We start from the raw sequence: 20426 nt of genomic DNA, 5'->3' as shown, positions 1-20426 counted from the left end.
GTCAACCAATAAGCCTCAGTTTGTGTTATATAAACCTACCAGCTTCTTCCACCATGATTTTGCTTTTTACATGTAGCATTACAGAACTGGGTTTAGAAAAACAGCCACCTTGTGTAAGCTTTCAAAGCTTAGGGCCCTCAATTTCACAGAAAGAACAACTGCAGCTCCCATGAAATTTAAATGCCATCTGGGAGCAAGGGAAAAAAAAATCTGGTCCTACAGTGTTTTCCCATTATCAGACAGTTTAAGCCGCACCAGCCCCTCCCTCCCAAGTAAGAACAAACACTATTCTTTTTCTCCAAAAATCTCTACAAAAAATAAATACATAAATAAAAGGAAATTCTAGAAACCCAGACAGAATTCACCACGTGTTATCATCCCGAAGTCAACTTGGCTGATTATATATTGTTATAAGAAACACAGACTTATTTTGTACACACAGTAAAGTATCTGACAAATATCATCACTGTACATTTGTTTGAAACATCAACAGTCTGGCTAATAACCTATTTTTAAGACTCATCCATGTAACAGCTTTGTGTTACAGAATAACACACTGCTTTTCATTTCCAATTTGCTTACATATGAAAAGCCCACTCTAGATTCTTTTGGCATAGAAACCTACTTCTACTGTATGTTTACTGCAGTTGCCTAGAGAAAATCCTAACACTATTGTCAAGGGCAACATTGATACATTAGTAATCTTTGTTAATGCTCATTTTTATATCTGGCTCAAAATCAGAAATGAAACAAGCACTTGAATTTAATTTGCACTCTGACCAGATTTCCAAATAAGATTTATAATAGGAATATAATGAAGCGCTATGTATTCCACTTTAAACAATAGGTTGAACATGTTGATGAGTAAAGGCTACACTCTCAATTTAAAAGAGAGAAATATTATAGTTGTATTTGAAAAATCAGCAGTATTAAACTGCAACTGATCACATGAAATCCAGGATCAGATCTTTATCTAGCCTGGGACAAAATGTTTTACCTGAAAATAAGTAACAAGAAGCTCACTTAGAGATAACATCCCAGTGGAGAACTGCAAATACATTTCCAAGGAAGGTCCTCATTTTTTCAACACAGTGCTTTAAAAACTTATCTTCGCTACCTGCAGCAATTACAAGTTACATGCCAAAATGGAAGGAGAATCAACTAGCTGTTGGCAGTAATGTGTAATTTTTCCATTGTAAAGAGGCTTAACAGGTTATATTAACAGCTGTGCCTGACCCTGGAAGGTGTTAATTCCTCCAGGAACAAGATCTTTCATTACTCAAGTCCCACTCTTATCTCAGAAAAGGCAAGGGTGCTCAAGCACTTGTTCCTCTGAAAAAAAAAAAATACACTGCTACACACTGTGGACCCCCTATACTTAGAACACCAAGCACCAGAAAAGCTCTTTACCTGTTACCCTTTACACAATGCCCTCAAATACAAACCCCTCAAATAAAAGTTATTCAAATACAGCGAAAGATGGCTGTGAAGAGTGTTCTCCTTCATTGGCTAATGCCCTACTCATAAAGGAAAGCTTCCTAATTTTCAGTCTAACCTACAAAACTAAAAAGAAACTAAAAAGAACTGGAGGTCACATCATAGGCACATGGTATACATGTTAGCCTACTATGCTTGAATCACAGAATCATAGAGTAGTGCTGAAAGGGAGCTCCAAAGGACATCTAGGCCAAGGGGGCAAGGACAACCAGCAAAACTCAGAAGCATGGGAAATACCCACACAAGAACACAGGCATAGCTACACCTTGACCGTGTCCAACCTCTTTTTGAACACCTCCAGCGATGGAGAGCCCACAGCTTCCCTAGGCAGTCTATTCCACTGCCTCATTATTCTAACAATGAGGAAGCTTTTCCGGGTATCCAATCTAAACATACTTTGCTGTCACTTTAAACAACTAGTATGCATCCTCCACCTCTCTTGATTTAAGAGAAGCAGGCAGCCACTAAACAACCAAAAACAATTACTGAGTAGTTGTATTACCAAAGACATCAATGCTCAGTGAGGATCAGGGCCCTTCAAAGAACATCATATTGCTTGCAAGGTCATTAATTTAGCTACAAACACCCATTGGATTAATACAGAACAGCATTAAAAATTAAAATTTGATTTTTGCCTAAGCAGAAAAGGCATGCCCATCATTGCTGGCATCTGGTGTGCATTTTGATAACATTCAAACATTAATCTAGTTCCTTCTAATTCAGCCAGTAGCCTTAATACTTAGTTTGGTTCTTAATCATCTAGCTGTATTCACTGCAGGTGGCATCCACTCAGCCTGACAAAGAACCTCCCCAATAAATAAAAATTAAACCTCTTATCCAACTGATGATGATGCTTAAAGATGATTACAATCCTTTCATCCACTGGATTTTGTTTTCATAACTACATCTGGACATAACCCACACACCCAGCTAATCTTATATAATCAGAAAAATAGCATGGAAATCTTTTCTAGGACTCAAATTTTAGATGTAAACAGCTTGGAAAATATAATGTTCCTATTTTAAAATGAGGATTCCACCAGATGCAGTCCTTAGAAATGGGAGATTTTGTCACCAAATTAAAGGAAAAGGCTTAATGGTATTGAGTACACAGTAAAGGGATATTTCCAAGATCTCTGAACTGCAGCACATGCACACTCACTCACTCACCGTTCTGGTAACAGCTTACAGTTGGTTAGAGCTCAGTGTTCAATACCTTGATATGAAATACTTTATCATTCATTCCAAGAGATATCACTGCACAAAATCCTGAAGTTCTTTTATTGGTTTTCTGATACTGATCTAAAGTACTGCCTGCCTAAAAGACTTCTTCAACCCTTGAAATTTAGTTCTGTTTTAAAAATGAAAAGGAATAAAGTAGGTGAGATTACAAAACACCATCTTTTGTAATTTTCTGTATGTGTCCTCATTCCCATCCTTCTCCATTGTACTCACCATCTTCTGTCAAAGCTTCTTGGACTAGTTAGTGATCACAAAGACTTCAGGGGAGAGGAATATAAATCTCTAATGACTTCTTGAGTTTTACATTTCCTGAGATCACTTTAAAGCAAAAAAAGCATTCTTTCACTTCAAATTTGGCAAATAACATAAAGTAAAGGTTTTGAAGGTTTTTTCCAGCTTTCTCTCGTTGTTATTTAGTGCTCTGGACAGAATTCAGAATAAACAGGGTGACTCAAAAAAAAACAAAACCTATCAGAAATTCTCTTTGTAATTAACTGCCCTTCAAATAATTAGAAAAGACTATCCATTAAAAAAGAATTTTATTTTGTCCATACTGGGAAGAACACACATATTGAGTGTAATCTGACATTTTCATTGTCAGAGAAAAAGCATGATCTGGATTCCATCCACTATATTTTAAAGTAACCTTTACGGTGCAACTATTAAAAAACAAGTCACGGAACAATCTGGCAACTTCAACACATTCTATATTCCAGAGCAAGGTAATAGTTGGTCACCCAAAAACAGTGAAGCGGATGTAAAGAAGTGCATGGAGGGCAGTCAAAAGTTTATTTAACCCATGTTGAAGCCCGCATAGGAAAGAGGCTGAAGGCCATCCTGACCCCTGGTCCACACTAAATCTACCCACCTACTCCTGGTATGGTGAACCAAAGACAAGCAGACAAGGTAAATGTCTCAGAAGCAACCCCAAAAATCTTAAACTAGCAGCTCTCAACCTTTTTGAGTTAAAGACTGCCCTAAAAAATGCCAGATCTTAGCTTTCACTTATTTTTGGAGCGTAGAAAAATAAAAGAGCAATTCTTCAATTGCAAAGAACTCAGGAGACAACATTAAAGTTTTTGACATGAAGGGTTCCTATTTAAAATCTCTGGATTTATTTGGCAAATTATGCAGAGTTTTGCATATCTAACAATGTGAATATTGCAGAGCACACTGGGAGACCCTTCAAAGATCTCACAGTACTCTGGTGTTGGGCACTAAGCTGTTGAACTGCTCTAGCAAGAGCGTGGACTGGACTTATTTCCTATGGTCAGCAGGGAAGCAATAAAGACATGCTCCAAATCACTTAGAAAACTTTCAGAGTAATGCAAATAAGTCCAAATCAGAGTAGATAAGATGTAGGTGCTTTTGAAGTTTCCTCTCTGCTGTGGTTAAGGCCTACACATCTGAACAGGAAACATATGCCCAAGTCATCAAGGGCGTTTATACATGTGCACCAGAAGCATGGAGGTGTGGGAGGGCAGGGGGGTTAGACACACTTTAATTAGCACCCAGAGCATCATGTGCATCAGCACCCCTACACTGAAAAATGGCAGTGGGCCACTTTGAACTAAAGCTCAAACTAAAGTGCCCTGCTGCCATTTTTCAGCACGGGGACACATACATGTGATGCTGGAGCATGGTAATTCCCAGGTGTCTCCAATATGCTGGAATTCTGGGCTCCCTGAACATGTATAGAAGCCCCAAGAGAGCCCAGGCAACAGCACTGAGGTATGAACTGCTCCAGTCACTTTGTAATGGGTGAAAGATATTACACAAGTTAAAGTTTAACATCTATCTTACTATTTCTGTGTTCAAAGCATATAAATAAAACAAAGTGTTATTAAAAGCTAAAATCATTTCTCAAAAAGTTTGGTGGAGGATGCAAAAGAAACCCTAGAAGTGGTCTCATCTTTACTACTAAAAAGGTTTTCTTTCAAGGAGTCCCAAGCGTCTTGCACTTCCTGAAGGAGGGTTCACTTTTTGGAGAGTCTGGACAACGCTGATGCTGAGCATAATTAAATTTCTGGACTCATTTCACCCCTTCGTTGCCTCTAAGTTTTCAAAATGCTAAATGTGTGCAATGAGGAGAAAAAGCTAACAGCAAATTTCAGAACAAGACCTACACAAGCTAAACATTCAGTACACACTGAGACATGTTATAACATTAAGGAAACAAATTAGCAGTTGTCTATTTTCTTTTAGGTTACATGGGCCTTAAATCACTTCTCTTCTTGGTTCATCCTTGGGAGATAGGTATAAGAAGTCAACAAATGTAAGTCTGTCTATTTATTTATGTTTTCATTAGATTTATATGCCACCCTTCTGCCTGTCAGAGATCCAAATACCAATAATATGAATAAAGGGAGATTTGCAAGATGTTTTATCAGAGAAAGGTGTAATAACAGCCCAGTGAGTTTGCTTCCACAAGCCAGTCCATTCTGAACACAAGGAATCATTAGTTAAATCAAGAAATATCCGGTTTGTGTTGCTGGTCATTATGCTGACCTCCAATCCCCACAAAATCTAGAAGAATTTTTTTTTTTTAAATGTCTGCTGGTTTTTAGTTTCTAGCAAAACCTTTAGAGTTGGTGTTCAATTCTCAGGAGTCAGCGTAAAGGGTTAGTGGCTGCAACCCTATTCCTGTCTCCCCTCATCATGTTTACATGCCGGAACATATTTGATTCATCAGTTCCAGAGCCCAAGCAGCACCTAAAAGCTAACAAGGTGAATTCAAGACGAACTGAGCTAACTCTGAATTTATGAGTATTATGCTGAGAAACACCAACCCAAACAGAGGCGTGCACTTAAAAGGCAATTTTCCCTAAAAGCACAAACCTTTTTCTGGTAGTGAAGATAAGGCCAAAACTTACTTTTCTACCAAAAAAAGACAGATTTAGTCTGAGGGTGGAATTTAAAGTGTGGCCTGCAGGGTGATAACAGGCATGCCCAGTTAAACCAGTTAAGTTTATACAGTAACCAAATCTCATATAAGCCTAGCTTCATGCATGTGATACAGTAAAACAATTACATGAAGGTTTACCATTCTATTTAGAGTTGCAATTAAAGCTTGTTTCTCACTGATGAGTTTTAATCAGTCAGCATTTGAGAAAAATTTCAGTGACGCGTCTCAACACAATCATTGAGATTACCCCCACCCTAAAAAAATACTGTACTTCACCTTTCCATGCACTCAGAGTAAAAAGGAAACATATATGGAAATGGAATGTATACGCACACACTCTTCAAACAAAATAGCATTCTGGGCATACTTCTTAAGTGGCAAACACAAACAGCTGTGTGAAACACAATTTTTGTGGTTATCTCAACCTTAACACTGAAGGCAAGCCACAAGTTCTGGAACAGACTGCTTGTAAACCCACATAAATGCCTTTAATGTTTTATTAACCTACAGTATGAAATTGGCAACAGTGCATTACAGCTTAAGAGATGAAGGCACTTGATCTCAACTGGTGGACCACTGGATCTACACGTTGTTTTTGCCCAGCTGTTGTTACTTCCATGCAACCACTTTGTTTCACACTCTGGGAAGATTTTAAATACGTGCATGGAAAAGAAAAATCATTACCTTTGGCAATGTGAATTGTTGTTAAAGGTCTATCGCCTCTTTTGCTTTTTCAAATAGGCTTTGCTCTGGAAACTAGTGTAATTGCCACTTTTACAATAAACCTAGAATTGTGTATAAAAAAAGTGTGTAATAGCTCTATTTGCCAGAAGAGGGGGGGGAAAAAACCCTAAATTTTTTTTAAAAAAAGAAAGAAAAAAGTCTATAATCAATACCTCACAAAAAGGTAAGTGGTAAAACCTAAATTCAGCATACATGCCCACAGAGGTTTTGAAAAGCGTAGCATAAAACCATCAACTAAGTTCAATCTGCTTTTCTTTTCCCATTAATGTTAAAACCACGTTCCTTTACTCCTCTATTCTAGTGAAGTCAGCTTCAAGTAAGCTGGAGGACTAGCAGCAATCCAAATAACTATTACATTCAGATACTTGCACACTTTCACTATCAAGCTGATTAAATCCACTTGAACTGTATTTAAACACCTCCTGTGCAGGGTATTTTTATGGGCAGATATTTTAAGTCACTGAGCATGATGCATCCTATTTTGGAAAGGTGCTTCATGAAACCACACTCAGTGGCCTAGTGACCCATATTCCAAAAAAGCAACCCAGCCCTCTTTCCTGGTTAAATGATTAAGCTGCAGTTCCGTGGCATTTCGTTCCAGCTAAGGGAACAGCAGCGAAGAGACCTACAAGGAGGTGAAGTCTCATTTGTTGTGGGAATAATTTATTCTGCCTTCACATCACTTCCTGGCTCCCGCACCTGAAATGGAAGGTGACAAGCAACGCCTACTATGCTGGGAAATGCAACACATCTCTGATATGCTTTGTCTACACAGTGGGCACATCTACACAAGACGCTTAATATAGGCACTGGACTAATTCCAGGGCGCATTAGTCCAGCTGACAAAAACCGTGCTAACGTGCACTACCTTTAGTCCAATGCCCATTAAGCATCACACAAAAAAGAGTTCATCTGCATGAATGTGCAGTAGTGCCAATTATGGAGCACTGTTAGTACCTGTTATTACAGGTACTAAACTTAATGCACCGTAAGCATGGTGCATTAATGACCATCTAATGGTACTGGGCCATGAAGGGTTGGCTGCTGGTTCACAGGAAGGTTGGCTGCCGGACTGGAAGTCCAGAAGTGACCGGCATACCACAGACCGGCAGCCAACACTTTTTTATACCAAGTATGCCGGTATGTGTGTGCCTGTCACTTCCAGACTGCAGTCTGCCGGTCGGCAGCCAATTCCGATCCAGGATCTGAAAAGGTTGGGAACCCCTGGGGTAGAGGATCATGCAGAGGTGCCTCAATATCCCAGCCCAACTGCAGGCAGGTGTCTAGGCCAGTGGTTCTCGGCCCCATCTCCTCGGGAGGTCCCCCTCGATGGGCTCAAAGGGGAAAATGTCAGCTCTTGTTTTCCTGCAGTCGGAAACCCAGTGAAAACCACCAGGGCTCCTGCAAAAGAGCTCTGGGCAACAGCAGGGCAGCAGGTTGGTGGCTCTGCCCACCCCTCCCGGGAACCTCCAGGGTCAATCCTGCCTGCAGGACTCAAGCTGCTCCCCCCAAAGGACCTGGAGGCACCTGTGCCAGGCTCTCCCCCAGCCCCCGCCCCGCCAAGGAAGGGCACCTTTGTGAGGGGACCCGTTGATGCTCTCAGAGCTGGACTGCGCCTCGGCCGCGGCTCTCCTCAGGCTGCTGAAGTAGCCCCGGGGCCTGGAGAAGCTGCTGCGGGGCGAGCGGCCGTGGGGGCTGCAGAAGGGCGCGGAGGCGAAGATGCCGCTGAAGAAGCGGAGCAGGCGGCGGTCGCGGGGGGCGCCGTCCCCGTCCCCGTCCCGGTCCCGGCGCTGCGAGAAGCGCTGCAGGTCACTGTTGTCTAGGGTGCGGTTCTTGCCCTTGCTGCGCTCCCAGCGCTCCAGCGGCTCCGCCTGGCTCAGCACCTCGCCCACGTCCAGCGTGTTGCGCTTGTCGGGGCCGGGGCCGGGGCCGGCGCTGGGGCCGGGCGGGGCGGCCAGGCAGCCCGAGCTGCTGTGGCGCCGGGCGCGGACCCGCAGCTCCGCGCCGCTCCGGTGCCTGAAGCTGAAGCTGCGGCGCAGCAGGCCCGGCTGCCGGGCCGGGCTCGAGCCGGCCGCGCCCTCCGCCCGCGCCCACCTGCCGGGGCCGGGGCCGGGGCCGGGGCCCGGGGCGCGGGCGGGTGGCTGCAGGCGGCCGAGCTCCAGCTGCCCGGCGCTGAGCGCGCGGAAGGGGCGGCCGAGGCCAGGCGCGTCCCGCTCCTGCTCGTCCTCCTCCTCCTCCTCGTCCTCCTCCAGCAGCAGCGCGGCGCGGGGCAGGCTGCCGCAGGCGGGAGGCTGGCTGCCCCCGCGCCGCCGCCTTTCCCGCTCCCGGCCCGGGCTGCCGCCGCCCGCGCCCAGCAGCTCCTTCTTCACCAGCGTCACGGAGATGCGGTACACGGTCCTGCGCTGCGCCGCGCCGCGCTGCATGCTGTCCCGGAGGTGCATGGCTCCGCGCCCGCCGCCGCCGCTACATGGCCCTGGGCGGCGCGGGCTGAGCCTGAGTCCGAGCCCGAGCCCGCCGGGCGGCGCGGGGCCCAGCCCGCATTGTTCGCAGCGCCGCCTTTTTTCTTCTTTTTTTTCCGCCCCCTCCTCCCCTGCAGGCTGGAGCCGGGGCTGCCCCCGCCGCTGTCACCGCGGCCCGGCGCAGCCCGGCCCCTCCGCCGCCGCGCGTCTGCCGGGAGCGTGCGGGAGCTCAGCCGCCGGCGCCGCCCAAGAGCCGGGCTGGAGCCGCCGCCGCCTGCGGAGCGGAGCGGGGCCCGGCCCCCGACGCGTCTGGCAGCCACCTGCCAGCACACAGAGGGCTCGTGCTGCACCTTTTTTATTTTTCATCTCGTGCAAGGCAGATTCATGCAGGCAAAACCCAATCGTCCAGATCCAAATCGAGAGGAACAGCTCTAGCACCAGGCAACTCTCCTTCCTCCCCCAGCCCGGCCTTCTGAGGCTTGAGTACTTACGCCCCAGGTAACCTACATGCAAGGCCTTGGACTTTGATGGAACAAGACTAGGGCTGGCTAAAGGCAGGCTACTGAAGTGGCTCAACCTTTTTTGTTCCAGCACCCATTTATAAGCGGCACTGACCAGTCTCAACCCCATGTCCCTCACTCCCACCCTGCTGCCTCCAGCTCACCCCGAGGCATGGAGCATGCAGCTGGAAAGAGGGTGCATGCCCCCTGACAAGGCCACCCCACCACCGACACTGGCAGCAGCTTGTGTGTGTGCTCAGCACCCCTTCCCTGCCGCTGATGCCAGTTTCTGCGGGTGCTCACCAGCTCCACTGCCGCCCCTGGCTTCTGCTAGTGCCTACACCAGCTAGACCACTGCCAGCCTGCAAAGGAAAAGCCCTGGTTTCCCACTTTTTTTCCCCCTTGAAAGGAGAATCCACTTTTAGAGTTTGTCCATCCATTTTTAAAGTTTGTTCACCACCCTTTCATATGTTCTTGCCACCCACTTTTGGGTCAGAAACGGTGCTCTACAGCATAATCAGCTGAATGGTCCTTCCAAGGTTAAGGTGCCGTCTACCTCCCAAAAAATGCAAACGATGGAATTTAACTAGGAGCACTCTTCTCATCTAGATCACTCGCCAACCCAAGGGCTGCTGCAGGCCCTTGCGGGACTTCAAGAGAGGATGAGAGAAGAATATGCGATATGATCCTATTCTTGGCCAAAGTCTAGAATGTCTAATCCAACCTCTGAGTTAAGCAGCCGTTCATATTAAGAGTTAAGGTGTAGGAAGAACCGAAAGAGGAAAGTTATTTTCTACATAACCTAAACACTCCAGGTTTGTCATTTTAGCCTGACCGTCATTTTTAAGGTGGTATTTCCAAATGGTTGCACCATGAGGTCACAGCAGTACAGCCACCTAAAGCCAAACTTTCCCGTTTTAGAGATCCCAAGTTTCATTGGTCCAGCAGGGACCCTGACGAGAGTAGAAAGAAAAGCATTGCAAAAAGAAAGGCACCATTGGTCTTCAGGCTCAGCTCCATACTAGTCCCTCCACCAAAAAAACAGGTCTAGCTGATTTTTTAGCAACCTTACTAATTAAATGAGGAAAAAGAAGAGCAGGTGCTTTTGGACTCTGCCTCACCAGGCCCTTGTCTCAGCAGCAAACACACACATACAACAAAAAATCTGACTTCAGTAAGGAGAATCCCTTCCCCAGGAGCTGATACGAATAGCCTCTGGCATGAACATAAAACACACCACCAAGTCTACACCAGTTCAGGTCAGGTATGTCAATCATCAGCTGACTGGGTAAGCAGAATTGGTTTTTAGGTGCTCACAGTGAAAGCGACAAATAATGGGCCTTGGTAACAACTTCAGAGAAGCCAAAAACACTATGCATACAAGGTATCTTCACATCTCTGCAGATGTTGCCTCAAGGTCAGAGCTGAAACTCATTGGCAGTTTAACAGCAAGGTGAGAGAGCCTCAACTGCTCTTCACCGGTCTGCAGGGTCCAAGGAGGCAGCTCTTGCCAAAACTTAAGCAGAGGGCAAAGTACATTGCTACTTGGGGACAGCTTCTTTAGCATCAGATAAAGGAAGCTGCTGCTTAGAGAAGCTTATGAATCTCTGATTAGGCCATAAGGTGCAACTCCACATTCTGCCTTCTGCCAACCATGGCTAACTCTCTGCTCAAGGTTGTTAAATATAGCACCCGTTACAATCAATACATTTAGAATAAGGACAAAGTCAGCAATGCATCTTTTACTATGCATGAAACACCATCATCAAAGTTTCACCTCAAAACATCGAGTGGGTCTGAGGTGAAACTTCTAAAAGGTGACACCGGTTTTGAGTTTTAATACCAGATTACCCCCATCTGCTCAACCCCCAATGAAAAAAAAAAGAGGTTCTGTCTGGATAATAGCAGCCTACTTATTGTACCAGCATGTTAACATGCATAGCATACTATTTACTGGTTGCATTGCACTTGACACAGCTGCCAGATATATATTCATTCAGAAGATGTGAGGAACTATGTTATAAAAATAAGGTTATTTATTAAATCACTACCATCAAACTCACTTTGCTGCCAGGACATAAGTTATTTAAATAATATAATGCAAACAGCACTTTTTAAAATGAATGAATTTAGCAGGAATGCTCCCAGAGAAAAAGCAAGTTCTGAAATCCACTCAAGTGCTACATGAAGTACTTCCAATTTACTGAATACAGCATTTTCTTCTCCCAAAGTGCTTATTTGCTGTTAAAGGTAAAGCATTTCTGTTCACTTCAGTCCCCCATCTCTATTGTAGTAAAATATCACTCCACCCATCTCTCTAGTTATTGTAAAATATTCAATAATCTTTCATGAATATTTTTCCCTAGAACACTCCTGATCAATGTTTGAAAGCATGCAAATACTGTAGTGAATATACCATCACACCTTTGCGATACCATGTTTTAAACAACACTGGCTATTGTAATTCTCTCCCAACCACTTCCTTCCGAGAGTCCATGCCACATTTTTCAGCCTATTATACCAATGCAAGTAGGCTGCTTACTACCTACCAGAGCAATCCATTCTCCTGTTTTTTAGAGGACGGCACCTTCAGTGGACCCACTTCCAAGTGCAGAGGAATGGTATTCTTTCCCCCTCCCTTGAGAAGCACTATTCCTTTCCCTAAACCCTTTTCATCCATTGGTGAGCTGTCCATTTCCATAGCCTATTCACAAGACACACTATACCCAGCCGAAAGAAATGGTATGTCCTTATGCAAAAGAATGGCACATGTAAAAATCTCTTAGTGTAAACATTTAATTACACATTTCTGGCAAAAAGCTGCAGATAATTTATTTTTTTAAATAGATGCTATGTTATCACATTTACATTAAATAAGCCATATTCTTATCCATTTGTTATAGTAGTACAAGATTGATGTTGTAACCACCACGGTCCAGAAATTATGCAAGAGGCAAGGATTTTTTTAGCATGATACCTTTTATTGAATGATGTATGTATTTGGGATAGAGGCAGGAAGATGTTGCTGCATCCTCTGGTTTCTTTTTAATTTGCTGTCAGTTTTCTTTCACTTCTTTCAATACCTCTCATCACAAAACCATCAGAATCCATGGTTTCTACACATGCCTTTCCCAAAATGTGATACATCAACTCCGATGCACCAAGTGCCTTCATAGCAATTATGCAGCTGAAATCAAACAACTATGCACCAGAATGAGATCTCAGGAAAAAATATACATGACAGGGAGGGATACGCACAGTTAGGACTACATTTCTCACCAACCAACCACTCCCTCTCTGACTTCACACGCATGCTATGCTTAAGGGAAATCTACCCAACAACTTTAAAAGAGACTTGGGAATAAAAGTTCATAAGCTGTCTGGACACTAAGAAAACAGGGCTAAACACTAATACTGGTTTTACAGCACATTATTTTTTACCCCTAACTCCTGAATTCTTTCCACACCTGAAAGGTGAGAAAGACCCTCCTCCCTTTTGATAGACCATGATCTCCCAGATATCAGCTTCTTTTCTTCTGCTAATTGTGGGTGCCAAGTGACATTTTGTCAAGCCATGGGAGGGGGAAGGGGAACGAAAGGCTCTACAACCACACCCTTACAGAAGACCTTAGCTACAAAGCGCTTTTAAAAAGGGCCTGATCCTGCAACAATCTGAACTCTCCTTACATGAGGGTTCAATTGAAGACACTCCAAAGAAGAAAGCCTTCCTTAACTTGTGTCAGCCTGCACGTGGAGCAGGGCTTAGCTGATGCAGGCCAGAGGGGAAGAAGGGAGGGGAGGAAGTTCCCTCTGGGGTTTGCCTGAGGTCGGGGGCTCCCATCCACCTGCTCCACCCTCCACCACTGGCTTAGTAACCCCCAAACCAACCAATCAAACTCCACTCCCTTCCCTCACTCCCATTCTGAATTCAGCACCCCAACTGGGAGAAGGCAAGGGTGAGGCTAGGTGAGAGCAGCTGCAGACTCATCTAGCACTCTAAATTGCAGCTCAATAACCCAACCTTCAGGACCCAAATATGTAGCTGGGTCCAGGGCACTGCTATAGCTCATGGCACTTCCTGCAAAACGCCATGAGTCACAGCCGGGAGTCAGTGCCTTCAGTGTCTGCTACTCCTGGGAATCTCTCTCACCCCCTCCCACCACTTCGGCTGTTCTTTTTTACTATGCTGTGCCTGGCTACTTGTGATCCACCATGAGGAAGAATGTCTTGCATTTGAAAGTTTGTCTAAATCTATCCCAACTACATATTTGATCCATTAAAAGATATCATCCTAGAAATCCTTGCTTCAAGTACAATTTGGTAGAATCACATCAATTATGACAGTGTCTACATTAATGACCAGTTTAGATATAATTTGGCAAAAATACTACATAGCAAATCCTATTTCGTCTCCTATTTCAATTTCCTACTCACCCTACATTTAGTTACCACTCAGAAATTGAAAGAATATTTTTATAAGCGTAACCAGGTTTGCTGGTGTCCACAAGGTATGGTTTCTGTCCTGTCTTCTCTCCACAGATGACAGAGGTCTTATCCCACTATGCTCAGGAAGTCCATATCAATACCAGCTGCTTCAGAACATTCTTGAATAGTAGGTACCTCTTCACAATAAAACCAATGTATATTAATACCACATCACAAATTACTTTCATTTGACTCTAAAAGGCATAATAAGCATGGTCAAGATTTGTCAAATACAACCATGCAGCCCAAAGAATGGAAGCTGCTTTTGATACCTTGCATAATTATAAAGAAAACTATAAATTGTATTGTTTTGCAAAAGACACTTTCCTTCATTGATATACTTTCAAATGAAGCAACAACATAAAATTAAATATTTAGCTAATGAAGTATTGTATTAATCAATTTTGCCCTTCAAGCAAAATAAATAAATACAAATCACCCTAGGCTGTTCCTCTAGACTGTTACATGGCCTTCAGTATTACACCCAAGGATTTTCTCTCCCTTTACTCCAAAAACCTATAATCCCATTTTGAGCAAGTGGGTAGCAATGCAGCGATTGATTTACCAAAAAATCAGTAGCAGTTTTAGAAAGTTAACCAAGCTATTCCTGAAAACTGGTTTGGTGGTTAAATCAGAAGGTCTTCATCATGTTAGAGACATTTTTTTCTATTCAATATCCTGCTGTACTCTGTATCCAAAAGTGAAAAGATTTAGTAGTCTTAACTTACATGCCAATTTGCCATCTACCTGGCATTCAGGGGCCAAAAACACAGCTATCACACACCTCTTTTCTGCAAAATGAGCATATATCTCAACATTTTAATAGACTAAATTGCAATCAGTAGGATATACAGTACATCTAGTCAAATGATCTATGAGTGTTTATACAAGTATTAATTCAAGCAAGTTTATTATGCTCATTTAAAAATTATTTTAATGCTGCATCTCTCTCTCATCTCAGCTGCTTTCTTAAACTGGCGTCAATTGCAAAATACCAGTGTTTGACTTCCCTTTCAAGGCACAAGATTTTTTTGTTAAGATTACAGTGATATAACGTAACAGCACCAGTGCCTGATATTCAGCATACACCATGCTGAGGTTTAGAGATAGCAGGTAAAGATTTAATTCAGGCAGACTGACCCACCAGCACAAAGAGGTTTGCCTCCTACCTCTCCACCCTTTTGTTCCTGGTATCAACCTCCCATGTTGAACCCTACTATCACGTTCAACAAATCTGAACTATGGCTTAAATGAAGCCTCCAACATCCTTCACTTTTTGAACATTTACACATTAACAATACCAACGTAACCACAACAAAGATACTGGTGAATCACCAGGAAGTCAAGTGCAACCATAGCCGGGGGCCAGTGCCACAAACTCAGACTTCTTAATGACATGCTGAAATCTTTCAGCATCTCTCAGGACTCAGAAAATCAAAAGCCCAAGTTCTAAAAGGTATTTTAAACTTGGCATTTGCTCTTGTCCTTTTGAGCCTCTGGGGATGATTAGAAACTCATTCAATGATTCCTTAATTACAATTAAAAAGTAATTCTACTACAGATTGTCAGTCGGTCTTTCTTCCCATTTAAAATCCCCCCCACAATACAAACAAGTACTCCTACAGCACAAAATACAACTCAGCAACTGACATGCAAGTAATTATTTGGGCTGAGATTCTGAAAGCTCTTTGCCAAATGACAATCCCCCCCTACCAAACAAGTATCAATTCTAGCCAGTCCATAGCCTGTCTCTGCCCTGGACTTAAATCAAAACACCTCGTCTAAAAGTAGTTTCTTCTGCCAGAATGCAGTTGCATTCTTAAATGCAAATCCAATTTTAAGTAAAAAAAATTACCCTTTAATTACCAAGTTTGCCTCTAAACATTTGTCATTCACTTCTGTAACAGTCCAAGAACCGCACCCATTTCTGCAACTTTGGCACTGTAAAAACTGGCTTCACACACGCGTGCAGGCGTCACCACATGTTCTCTGAAATCTGCAGCTAGGAACACCCAGCTGATACAACAATGTCAACAGATAGCAGCCACATAGATTGCAAGATTAAATGTAGTAAAAGAGTAAAAAACATTAAAGCACACCACCCGCCCAGGAAAGACAAAAACTAGAAGAGGAGCAGTTCTGTTTCAGCATCAATTAAGACATCTTCTGTCTTCTGGTCAGATTTGACAAGAACATATTCATTACGTATCTATTATTGAATATGTAATGTTTCTTATAATCATCCTGTGAACACAGAACCAGAACCCAAACCCTGCCAAGGGGAATGATTTTGTTAATGTAAATATCGCTCATAATATTCAGATGTTTCTCACTCAGACATTCCTAATGACTGCATAACTACAGCAAGATCCTTAAGTCCAACAAATAAATATACCAAAAAAGGAAATCATGATAGTTTCTAAAAGCCTGTGTTCTAAATATTTTACCTGCCTTTATATGAATATACAGTAATACACAGTACGTAGACTCTAGCTTTGAAATCTTTTCTTGTAAGGGTCATATCTTCATTAAAGTCTTATTAATCTTGACAACACTAGCTGTCACAGAAAGTATATCTTTCAGTATTTTTGAGATATACAGGTCAGCCACTTCTGCTACTCCCTCACTGGCATTCAAAATATTACCATGCCGAGCTCTTTAAGGTGATCGGTTTAAAACGATACTTTTTTTTTTTTACTAGCAATTTGAACACAAGGGGTGCATCCAGACAAGTGTGCCCATGTGGTTTACAGCACTTCAAAGCAGTCTGAGGCACTGCAAACCACATGCAGCATATGTGGACCTGTTCCCCACACTGGTAATTTACTAATTTTTGAGATCCCAGTGTCAAAAAAAAACATGCCGCAAATAAAAGCGGCGTGGCGCACATAGTAGCAGAGCGCACCAACAGAAATGGAGCCTGGCCAGCCAGAGCCATGCTCTGGCTCCTAGCCAGGCTCCAAGGGACCAGATTGGCACCACTGCTGCCCCAGGAGGCTCCTATGGCCCTAGGAAAAGATGTTGGGGCCATTGCCTTCCCTACCCCATGCAGGTCAATTTGCCACATGCTGGAGTGTGTGTGCAGGAGCATACCCCGAGACAAAAAGCAGCAGCACAAATATGTGCTACTGTTATTTGTCCTGCACAAAATGCATGCCCCTGAACACGCACACTTGTCTGGAGGCACCCATGGAGTGCACCTTTATGTGCCTCTGTTTAACTTTTATTGGGAGATATCCAGCCATTTTACTCTTTAGTGATTTTTGTTGCTTTTATTAACCAAACACCCCACACACTAAATACAGTCTTTGTGCCGAGAAAAAAAGATGACAGGTTAAGATCCAGAGGCACAGTTATCACTCCAAATACTTGCCTCTTGTAGCAAAATTTCCTTTGTGGAAGGGAAAATTAGGTCACACTGACTATTCTGTAGCAATACAGCAATAAAATGGGATTTCACTTTCTTTTCTCAGCTGGAGTTAACAGACTGCTTTCCATCCACTATTTGTCATTATAGATCAATGTGCAATCAGAGAATAAGACAAGGCAACTGGATGAGATATTATTGTGCTGGAGGGTAACAGCAGTACAGAATCTGAACCCAAGGTCTCACAAGTTGCATGGTTTAACACTGAGTCATTGATCTGTCCTCTTATGTCACTATACTTTGTCTATTAAGAAAGGCCTCAAGTTACTGTATGCAATTCTTCTGCAAAGAACTTAATTTACCTAATACCATATTTACTTGCATCTGACAACTGTGAATTTAAGACAACTACCCAATAACTAGTTTCTACAGGCACAGAATCTAATTATTAGAGGATTTTCTTGAATTGTCATCCCCCCTCCCCCACCTACTGCTACAATCAGGGAAAGCAGTGGCTGAAGGAGTCATGGTCCCTTTTCCCTCCACCCCCATACTTGCCTTGCAGCTTTCCTGTTCCTTCCCTTCCCCCACCATTGGCAGCCCCCCAGTCCCAGATCCCCATAGCCTCTGTCCCTCTACTCCCACCATCTCTGCCTCTTCCCCTCACTCCCCAATCTGTGTCTCTTCTGCTCTCCTTCCTTACTGTCAGATGCTGCTCAGGCTTTGCTCCCTCTCTAAGCACAGCACATGGAAGTAAAGCCCTTGACAGTTTCTACATGCTCCATGCCCAGGAGGCAACCCAGCCTGAGCTGAGCCATGGCTGACACTAAGGGTAGAAAACGGAGGGGGCAAGGATGGGGCAGAAGCTGCAGAGGGCAAGCCAAGTAGGGGAGGGCAGGAGACTGCTACAATCAGTCAGACCTGCAGCAGTTGCCTTCCCTACCCCCCCACACCCATTTTGTATGCAAATCTAAGAGAAAGGGCTCTCCCCCCACCCCACCAATGCTGACTGGGGAAAAATTCTCATCTTGGATTTGAGTAAATATGGTGTACACAAAATAAATGGTTAGCAATCAAAAGCCAACCTTAACCAGAAGTTGCTATCTAGTTATTTGCTATTTAGCACAAGATGAATCCAGCTCTCCCTTCATCCCTTAAATACCAAAGAAGCTTTTACATTATTGCTTGTAGCTCAACTATTTAGGCTTTTCATAAGAGATGCAAATGGTGAGACACCTTACAAAAAGGGCTCCAGTGACAAACCTCACTTGGAGGTAAGTCAATGAACCTCCATAACATAGCCTCTCTTTGCTAGGAAAATTCCAGGCCCATATATTCACATTTTGTCTGCAAATGATTACGTCAGTGCCATTATAAACCTACAGCCAATAAGGAGTGTTTGATCAACCAATAAGGAGTGTTTGACCAAACTTAAGACTATGCTACTCAAGAACATTCATAAAGGAAAAGCAAAAACATAAACAATTCTAATGCTTCCTCTTAATGGTAAAAGTACTTATAAAATTTGTGAAAATTTTGGAAATCTTCAAGTACAACAAACAACTACAAAGGCTATAAAAAGCTAACAAATGACACCATATAGTATGTTAAGCATTAGCTATTTTTCCTTTTAATATTTAAGTGTGGGGTTTAATGCATCTCTCCACTATATCACATTTGCCTACGCACTCAACGCCGTGACTTATTTGATCATGAAAACATAGCTTTGCAAAAAGAAACATATAACACACCTTCTACTAGCTTCCATTTATTTCCCTTTTTAAGAGTAAAACAAACAAACAAAAAAACCCCCAAACCTGAACCTTTCTGCATGACAAAAGCATAAGTAACATTGGTCTGTAAGTTTCCTTTAAAGCATATTTATGGAAGAAACATTCTGCAGCATAATCTGAATGGTAGTGGATTCATATTTTGTTTTTATTTCAAATGGTTAAACCTGACATTTCATTTGCAATATTTATAGAATGGAACCAAAAACACTAAGAGAAAAAGCAAAATATTCTTCTGCATGACCAGCAGTAGCCTTTTGATTCTTGTCCTCAAGCTCCTGGAGCCAATGTGATTAATACAGTTTGCCTACTCATCTGTTTCTCCTTCTCAACTGAAAAAAGTCTAATTCCAATTTGATCTCTACCTGAAGTAAAATAAACTAACCCTATTTTTTTTCTAAACATACAAAAGTGTGACCAAAATAGGATCTCTACAAGATTCATTTTCCTATTGTGATAATTTTATTTTAAAATAAGCTTGTTGCCTTTGTCAAAAAGGTACTGTAGTAGCCAAACGCAAATTAAACTGAAATTCTTATTAAAAATTCTTATTCAAATCTGTCAAGAAATGCTTTTATTCACACGCTATTTCAACAGGTAAAAAATTACACTGAAGGAACATCCTAATGTCATTACGATGCCCGCAAAAACTGCATAGTTAACTCAAGATCATACATCGTGTTCTCTCCTTAAAATGTACCGACAACCCCCGCTTACTGCTGTTTTGCTTAATGCTATTTCGCTATAATGCTAATTTAAAATTGATACCTGATTTCACTTAGTGCTCAGAGAGTATCGTTATAACGCTCGCGGTCGCCATCTTGGGTCATTAAAAACAATTGTGGTCACCATCTTGGGTCGTCAAACACTTTTGGTTTCGCTTAACGCTCAGTTTTTCAGGAACCAATTAAGAGTGCTAAGCGGGGGTTGCCTGCATAGTCTCACAATTCAAAAGAGGTTCATGCATTTAGCAGGCGCACAGGCAGATAAGGTTCTTTGGGTAGATCTGCTATCTTTTATTAGACCAACCCTCTTCTTGCAAGTCTTCTTTGCAAGCTTTTGAACACCACCACCCTTCTTCAGGCATAGGGAGAATCTGTGCTTACTCAAACTTTGTGTAATAATACTCATTAAATACATAGCACTGACAGGGTTGTGTACGTAAGGAGTGCTGTTTACAGGGCTATCTGTGCTGTGGATAACCAGCCTAGAAATTTCTCTTATTCCCAAGGCTTCTAGTAGTCAATTTCGAGGCTTCTAGTAGTAGTCAGTTTCAGGGCTACTATTAGAAGCCTTGAAAGTGGAGAGATTCAGCAGCCACAGTTATTTTCAAGGTTTTTAATAGCAGCCCTTTGACATTGGCCACCGCATCATTTTGACACATTTAAAGGAGTACAGGTAACCCCCGCTTAACATGATTTCACTTAGCACTATTTC

General features: G+C 42.9%; 1 protein-coding gene across 6 annotated transcripts in view; it reads right to left on the bottom strand.

Moving 5' to 3' along the window:
• AGAP1 (ArfGAP with GTPase domain, ankyrin repeat and PH domain 1) overlaps positions 1-20426 on the bottom strand; it is a 561813-nt gene that overhangs the window by 437382 nt on the left and 104005 nt on the right. For 2 of the 6 annotated variants that reach the window (XM_090044994.1, XM_090044996.1), the window contains exon 1: positions 7962-9038. The exons of 2 other annotated variants lie outside the window; for them this stretch is intronic. In XM_090044994.1, coding sequence (XP_089901120.1) covers positions 7962-8829 — 868 coding nt within the window. In that variant the 5' untranslated portion in view covers positions 8830-9038. Of the gene's footprint in view, positions 1-7961; positions 9039-20426 lie in introns of those variants that run through there. 2 more of the 6 variants (XM_090044995.1, XM_090044997.1) reach the window with 1 other exon arrangement.

Source organism: Crocodylus siamensis, chromosome 4 (genome assembly GCF_052110815.1).
Source record: "Crocodylus siamensis isolate JL-2025a chromosome 4, ASM5211081v1, whole genome shotgun sequence".
NCBI classification, from domain to species: domain Eukaryota; kingdom Metazoa; phylum Chordata; order Crocodylia; family Crocodylidae; genus Crocodylus; species Crocodylus siamensis.
Note: the sequence above shows the minus strand (reverse complement) of the source record. Positions and strands in the feature narration are given on the sequence as shown.